The 8,614-nt window shown below is 39.1% G+C and overlaps 1 protein-coding gene across 1 annotated transcript; it reads left to right on the top strand.

The window, feature by feature from the left end:
* Positions 1-1,314: 1,314 nt before the first annotated feature.
* On the top strand, positions 1,315-7,303 carry LOC138413910 (zinc finger protein 30-like). The gene is made up of 2 exons (XM_069540161.1): positions 1,315-1,323; positions 6,689-7,303. Exons 1-2 carry the CDS (start codon positions 1,315-1,317, stop codon positions 7,301-7,303), a joined length of 624 nt encoding a protein of 207 aa, XP_069396262.1.
* Positions 7,304-8,614: the final 1,311 nt, after the last annotated feature.

Genomic DNA, 8,614 nt, shown 5'->3' with positions numbered 1-8,614 from the left:
TGGCTCTAAACATTTACATCAGTCTCCGTATTGCTCAGAAAGAACGAGATTCAACCTTTGTGAATTATTGTAGTTTTGCATCTTATTGCAGAATGGTGCCTCTCTCTGTAATTTCTACGAAGAAATTAAAGGGGAAATTTAAATGTCAGAGAATAGTTTCTGCTATTTTTTAAAAGAAGAGTTGCATTCCTAAGGCCAGCCTCTAAATGTTTTAGATAGAATACAAGACAGCTTGTCATTCTGATTGCTGATTCATGGATTTGTTGGAATGCGCATGTGGATTGCATCTCTGTGAACAGTTATTTTAAATATGTCAGAATTGTCCCTAGAAGATTTCCTAAAGAAAAGCTGATTCCAAGCAACTTAAAAAAAAAAAAAAAGCATGCCAGAGATAAGCAAAAATTGGAAACAAAGTTTTACTTTTATAAAACTGAGGGAGTTCCCTGGCACTCCAGTGGTTAGGACTCAGCCCTTTCGCTGGCAAGGCCTAAGTTCAATCCTTGGTCGGGGAACTAGGATCCCGCAGGCTGTGCTGCGCGGCCAAAACAAACAAAAAAGGCGATACTTCCAAGTTAGTTGTCAGACTGAGCAAATAAAAATACAGAATGTTCATTAAAAATAATAAAAATGAAATAAGAGGCATGTAATGTTCTTAAATAGCTAACCCGTGTTAAGCAATTATTCTATTCTAGTACGTGTTTTAACTGAATTTTCTTATTATTCTGCAAGATAACCATATGTAGTCGCTGATATTCTTATCCCTATTTTAATGATGAGAAAACTGAGCCACTGAGATGTTTGTAAATGTCAGATCAATATCATCTATATTTTCCCTCTCAGGTGGTTTGATCTTATCCTGAAGCCACAAAGGAAGTTCTGGTTTGGGTGATATGGTCTCTTTTTTGGTTAGAATGTAGGAATGGAGGGAGGAGAATCTGTTCACAACAGAACTGTGCAGCCCAATCTTACCATCCACATGAGCCTTCCCAAAATGGAGACTTAGCCAGAAAACCTACAGAAGTGTCTGATTCTGGCTTCACTGAAGAAGTGCTGTTGTTCTGCAACCAGCTGTTTACAGCTTGGTTCACTGGGTTTAGATTTATCCGGAATCCCTCTGTTCTTCCACAAAATGTTATGTGAGGGCGGTTGTGTCATAGTTTGGAAGCTGAAATGGGGGGACAAGTTTTATTGGCCAAAGTTATGGGGAACACTAAAGCCTCCTTTTCGTCTCTCAGCTCTGAATTTTCTAGAATTTGAACCCTTCGGATAGAAGAAGCCCAAGGAAGACTGATCAGTTCTTACATTTCTGATAACATGGCCCAAGTAAGTTGTTGTTTCTCCTTGAAATATTGGGATTTTTAGATTACATAGATAATTGTCATTCATTAACCTACAGTGTTCTTCCTAATAGAGCGCCATCTAATTACCCGCTTCCTGATTCCTCCTAGTGAAACAGTGCCAAATAACTGCTTCCTCCTTATGAGATGTCCTTTTCTAATTGGTGTTCATGAATTCACTGAGCAAATTACTGAACAGTCCTATGTGATATGTCTTTGCTGAAGGGCTGTGATGGAGCAGTGAAAATATGAAGTCCCACGAGAAAATTATTTGAGCTTCTTATGTCAGTCTCTGGTTTGGTGAGTTCGAGATACTGGCCTCATTTTTACCATACATCAGAAAATTAAACATTTTTCACAGACCTGATAAGATGGGATTTTGTATTGATTGGTCTCAGTCTTAATATGATGAGCTCACATGCTCTGTAAGGCTTTTAGGGACACATTAGAGATGTGATTGTGACATGGAAACATTGATAGCATGGTTCTTGCCAGGTGATGCCTGAGAGAGTGGTACTAGGTCAGTTTTGTTGTGGAATGGGACCTGCTGGACTTGGGTGACTTACTTTTGATTCTGAATCATCTGCATCATTATCCACTAACTGAAGAACAGACAAAGTGTGGAGTGAGGAATGTTGCATGACAATATACTAATAAGCATATTATCATAAGTAGTAGGTTAACATAGATTACCAGAACCGGGGAAACCTGGGGCATTTGGTCCAATCTCATATAAATATAAAATAATTACAAACTCTGATATTTGTATCCCTGAGATGTACTTTTATGCCATCATGAAAAATATATTTATCAATACAAGGAAAAATGCTTATGATATGATCCGACATAATGATCTTGAAGCTTGAGGAATTAACAAAGTTGTATAATATCTATTTTCTAAAATAGAGATTTTTATGCTTGAAAAAAACCCCAAACCTTTTCTCTTAAAGGGAAAATAACGTAGAGACTAATAGTTCTTGAGAATGTATTGGGGCACCTAGCAGGCAGTGTCTTTGTGTATACTCTTATTTAACAAAGAAACTTGGATTATTTTATCCATTTCCCAATAGCTCTGGAGTATTGTGGTATGCCACAATGTAACAGGAAATTTTGTCCATAGCACAGGATTCTTCTAGAACATGAAGATATTCTGCTTCATTTACTTTTGTTAAAAATTTTATTGAAGTATAGTTGATTTACAGTGTTAATTTCTGCTATACAGCAAAGTGACTCAGTTATACATATATTCTTTTCATATTCTTTTCCATTATGATTTATCACAGGATATTTATAGTTCCCTGTGCTATACGGTAGGACCTTGTTGTTTATCCATCCTATATATAATAGTTTGCATCTGCTTCCTTTACTTCTTATATCATGAGCCACCAGCCTACTTGATTGCTGTATTATTGCTACTTTGTTACATTGGAACTCTTTATTTCCTCTCCTTTCATCTTGAAAACATTTTCTTTCTTTCTTTCTTTCTTTCTTTTTTTTTTAATTTTTGCCTGCCTCGGGTCTTAGCTATGGCTACATTTCCTTTAATTTCACCAGAAATATGTGGGTTTGCAGTTTCAGGGATCAGTGACATTCAGGGATGTGGCCATAGCCTTCGCTCAGCAGGAGTGGGAGAGTCTGGATTCTACTCAGAGGGACTTGGACAGAGATATGATGTTGGAGAACTATAGGAACTTGGTCTCTCTGGGTAAGTTTACATCTCTCAAATAAATTAGAATCTGCTCCCTGAAATACTTTCTTCGTTGTACATTTTAGGGCTGTCTTAAGAAGTGAATGTAATTTCTTCTCCCTGTTCTCAAAGTAGTTTGAGCTTTGTTAGGTTGGAACTGATGAAATGGCAGGATTAGAATCCTGGGGTGTTCTATAAATATTGACAAAGGTCAGATTTCCTGTTGTGTTTATGCCCAAAATGGTGAGCCCACCTGCAGGCAAAACAGCTAGACAAAGGTTCTGATTTGTTCCATCTGAAGAGCCTGTGCAATTTATTTAGTGGTGCATTAGATAAACATAAATTATTTAAAGCTGAAATTACATCATTTTATTTCTTCCAAAACAATTTACCTGATTTTGTAGTTAAAATTTATAATCCATGAGCTTTGCATTTAGGATTAAATGAATTATAAATATAGATGTCTCAGGAAACTTTCTTTTTTCTCTTAGAAAAATAATAATAATGTTGATAACTTGCATTGTCCTAACTGTGTACCAGTCACTATTTTAAGCTCTTTATAAACATAGTACTTCATAAGGTGATTGTGGGGGGAAAAAATCAGTTGATACAAATCAAATACAAATATAAGTAATCATTTTAGATGAGAATGCTGAAGCACAGTGAGTTTGAGTTATCCAAGGTCGCACAGCTAGTACATGGCAGAACCAGGAATTTGAACCCAGGTGCTCTGGGTCCACAGTCTTTGTTCTCAGTTACAATGTCATGCTTTCTGTCAAGACACAGAAGGTAGGTAGGTAGGTAAGTACATAGATTTCACTTAAAATAAGACCTTTCCCCTCCTATCTGGATTCTTGAATCCTCTTGCCATTCTCTTCTCTGTAGTGCTTAGCAATCATTTTGACCTTTAGTTTATTACAAATTTAACACAAGCTTAAAGTATTTTTGAATTCATCTTTTATTTCTCATTATATGGCATTCTTATCTTGTAAGCACGTCATTCCTGTTCTAAACCACATGTGATTACCTTATTGGAACAATGGAAAGAGCCCTGGATGATAGTGAAGAAAGATCAAGGGAGACAATACACAGGTGAGTAAGAGTATGTTGGGTAGAGAAGCCATCACTGCTGGAAACAGCCCATGTGGTTAGGGAGTAGGCACATCTCTGAGAGGTTGTTTGGAAGACCCTTCAAAGGCCTGAGACTTGGGGGAAAGATGAATATCTCACCAAATTTTCCAACTCTTTACCAATTTTAACATTCACTCTCATCAAATTTCCCAGTCACTTTATTAGGCTTATTCTCTTTCCCAGTATAATACTTCAGCTGTGTTTTTTTTTAATTTTTGAGTTTTATTTTGTTTATTTTTTTATACAGCAGGTTCTTATTAGTTATCCATTTTATACATATTAGTGTATATATGTCAATCCCAGCCTCCCAGTTCATCCCACCACCACCACCACCCCGGCCACTTTCCCGCCTTGGTGTCCATACATTTGTTCTCTACATCCGTGTCTCTATTTCTGCCCTGCAAACCGGTTTCAGCTGTGTTTTTAATTTGACTGCGTTCACCTCCTCTTTTGCATTTAGATTTATTTATATTTTCTGAGGTGGTGGTAACTGGACAGAGATAAGAACAAGAAGTAAGGGCTTAGGCCATCTGATTATGTAGAACATTCCAGGCAGAGTGAACAGCAAATGTAAATTCCTTGAGGTGGAAGTGAGCTTTGTGTGCTTCAGAAGCAATAGCAGAGTAAAACATAACTAATGAGGAGCGAGTAACAAGAAAAAAGGTAGAACGTTAGAAAGGGCCAGGTTATATATTTGTTAATTATCAGGAATTTGGATTATTTTCTGAAAGTGACTAGAAAGCATGATCTAATTTATGTTTTTCCAACTTTAATTTTTTTAAATGTCTATTAAATACAAGATAGAAACCAAAGAACCACATTAAAATATACAGCTTAATGAGTTATTATAAGGCAGATATCCACATAACCATCGCCCTGAGCAGAATAAAACATTTTTTTTTTAAATAATTTCAGGCTTACAGAAAAGTTGCAAATTATACAAAGAATGTTCACATTCCTCTTCACTCAGAATCTGCCCTTTGGAACTCAGGGAAGGTCATGGCGGCTGGAGTCTTGCCTACAAGAAATGGGGGATAAAAAGGCTTCTGTGTTCAGGAGCCCCACAGGGTCCTCAGTTTCATTATCAGTGAATTCTTTTTGTAATAGTGTCTTTTAATAATATCTTAGTTCATTTCTCTTGTCTAGGGATTTTTTTTCTGTTTTTTGTTTTTGAAATCGGTTCCTACTGTGTGCCAGAGGGTTATAGCTCTGTGCTGAATGAAACAGGGGTTGGGCTTGCTCTTGGGGAGTGTATTAGTTGTCTACTGCTGTATGATAAACTACCACAAACTTAGTAGCTTAAAACTACACTTATTTATTATCACATAGTTCTATAGATCAGAAGTTCAGCATGTGATGGCTAAGTTGAGGTACCAGCTATGACTGCAGTTCTTTAGGGCATGGGGTCCTCTTCCCAGCTCCCTGGTTATTGGCAGAATTTATTTTCTTCTTACACCTTGCATGTGGCCCCCCTCTGTCTTCAAGCCAGCAGCTGGCAAGTCTTGTCCTTCTCACACTTTGAACGTCTCTGATTCCCCTTCTGCCCTGAGCCAAGAGGAGAGCTCTTTGAAGGGCCTTTCCAGAGAATCCAGGATAATCTCCTTATAGTAAATCAACTAGTTAGTAAACTTGATTATATACCATTTTCCATGTGATGTATCATCTTCATAGGCGTGGTGAGGGCAAAGGACATGAAGGCCAAAATGCTGTCTACCACAGGGAGGTTTGGGAGAAATAAAAATCTAACAAAGAGAAATAATTATGCAATTGAAAACAGGTCGGAATGGCAGGAATGAAGCGTTAGGACAGAAAATAAAGGCATGGACATCGTTAGACAAGTTCAGCAGTTTCCAGTATTCCTGATAAGTGACATTTTACCTTAAACATATACAGGATGAGAGAGTTACAGTCTGCAAACGACACGTGCCAAAGGATTTTTGGGAGTTGACGCCACCTGCAGATGAAACCAAAAGATGAGAAAATTTGTGACACATTCTAGGTGCTGAAGGGGGGAAGTGAGGTAAATAGGGAACAAAAGAAAGGAATTATGACTTGATATGAGGCCTGATAGGTAAGCAGAGACCATATTATTCATGGAAAGATACATGGATTCTATCCTAAGTGTAAAGAGAAACGACTGGGGGTGGGTGGCGGGGTGGGAGGAGGGGGATGAAATTTCATCTATACCAGAAGCATTTGTTAGAAATGTTGACAATATTAGTGCCCAGGAACGTCCCCTGTGTATTCTGATTCATGGGGCCTGGGATGGTCCTTGAACATCAAGTTTTGTTTGTTTGTTTGTTTGTTTGTTTTTTGCGGTACACGGGCCTCTCACTGTTGTGAACTCTCCCGTTGCAGAGCACAGGCTCCGGACGCGCAGGCTCAGCGGCCATGGCTCACGGGCCCAGCCGCTCCGCGGCATGTGGGACCTTCCCGGACCGGGGCATGAACCCGTGTCCCCTGCATCGGCAGGCGGACTTTCAACCACTGCGCCACCAGGGAAGCCCTTAGTTCATTTCTTAATGCACATCAGAGAATTCATGCAGGGGTTAAGCCCTATGGATGCAAGAAATGTGGGAAAGCCTTTAGTTGTGCCTCATACCTTGTTCAACATGAAAGGCTTCATACGGGTGAGAAACCCTATGAGTGTAAGAAGTGTAGCAAGGCCTTTAGTACTGGCTTATACCTGGTTCAGCATCAGAGAATTCATACTGGTGAGAAATCCTATGAATGTCAGGTATGTGGCAAGGCTTTTATTAGTCGCCATCAACTTACTGTGCATCAGAGGGTTCATAGTGATGAGAAACCCTATGAATGTAAGGAATGTGGAAAAACTTTTAGTCGTGCCTCATACCTTGTACAACATGGGAGAATCCATACTGGTGAGAAACGCTGTAAGTGTAAGGAATGTGGGAAGGCCTTTAGTTCTGGCTCTTACCTCATTCAGCATCAAAGAATTCATACTGGTGAGAAATCCTATGAATGTAAGGAATGTGGGAAAGCCTTTATTGTGCATGGACAACTTATTGGGCATCAGAGCGTTCATACAGGTGAGAAACCCTTTGAATGTAAGGAATGTGGAAAGACCTTTAGATATAGTTCAGCCCTTAAAGCACCTCAGAGAAACCATATGGGTGTAAAGCCCTAAGAATTTAAGGAATTTAGGAAGTCCTTTTTGTATGGCTTAAACATTGTTCAGCATCAGAGAATTTGTGCTGGTGAGAAACTTTTGAATATAAAATAGAAAATATTCTCTATTTGACTGTTAGAGAAAATAGAGAAAAATATTCTCTATTTGACAGTCAAAAGTCTGTACAGCTGCAATTGATGTGCTGTTTTTATTTTCTTTTCTGGTGGAAGTTTAGGTTCAAATGGGTCCCCAGAGAATATGCACCCTCAATCTGGCCTCTAGCCCTTACAGAATGGGGACAATAGTGACAATTTGTAAAGACAGATTAAGGCCTGGGGCAAAAGAGAAACCCATTAGGCTCAATTTTCTGGACTAGAATTTGAATTGTCTCAAGCAGACCATTATGTCTCTCAGTCAAGCTGGCTATGTGAGACTTATCAGAAACATGAAAGTCCTATTGAAAAGCTTTACCGGACACCCAGTATTGTGTATTCTGGGAACTCAAATGTGTACCTTGATTTTTATCAGTAATGTCTATAACTCCAAAGGGAATAAAGGGAATAAGGTGTGTCCTGGCAAGGTTGCACGTGGTCTTAGTATATGTAGAGACACGTGATTTTGATTTATATTTTGGATATCTCTGAGGCAAGAGATTCCCAGAGTTTTTTTACCCTGATGGGGGCAATGGCCCAACAGTTTGTAATAAATGAAATGACTGGGCCATTTGTTGGCTGGGACATTTAGTGCTAAAATGACTGCCTGAAGTTCAGTCAATTGTATTGATCCATAGGTCCTAACCTTTATCAGGGTCATCCTGACTAAGGAATGAAAGTAGCAACATTCCACTGATTAAAAAAAACAATTAAAACCGTCGATTTTTATGATGGTTCATAGTGTCATTTGTACAGTTTATGAAATCACATTGCTGTTCATTCAGTTAATCCCAAGGGGCTCTCCAGGTAGCCAAAGGGTCTGGAGCAAGAGTGACCTCTTCCAGCACTATGGCATCTGACAAGGGACTGAGGAAAGGTGATACCACCCCCTCCTGGAGGTAAAATATACCAGAGATTCCAGGTTTGGCTCCATCTTGTCTTAAGGAGGTCTCAGTAGCCATGCCAACCTTGTGGGGTACTGTTCCCATGACCTAATGCCTAATTGGCAGCTGGGTATGAAGGGTCACAGGCTCAAGGTCTGTGAGAACCTCTGTTTCCAGGAGAGCTCAGTATGTAGTCAGTCATTTTGTTTCAATGCTGTATAGCAGAGGCCAAGAGGGGCATCTTCTTGCTTCAGAAGCTCTTGACCAACTTATGGCCATTATAGGTGGTCCAG

Source organism: Delphinus delphis, chromosome 20, assembly GCF_949987515.2.
Source record: "Delphinus delphis chromosome 20, mDelDel1.2, whole genome shotgun sequence".
In the NCBI taxonomy this organism is placed as follows: domain Eukaryota; kingdom Metazoa; phylum Chordata; class Mammalia; order Artiodactyla; family Delphinidae; genus Delphinus; species Delphinus delphis.
The sequence above is the reverse complement of the archived record's forward strand: the minus strand, read 5'-3'. Positions and strand labels throughout refer to the sequence as shown.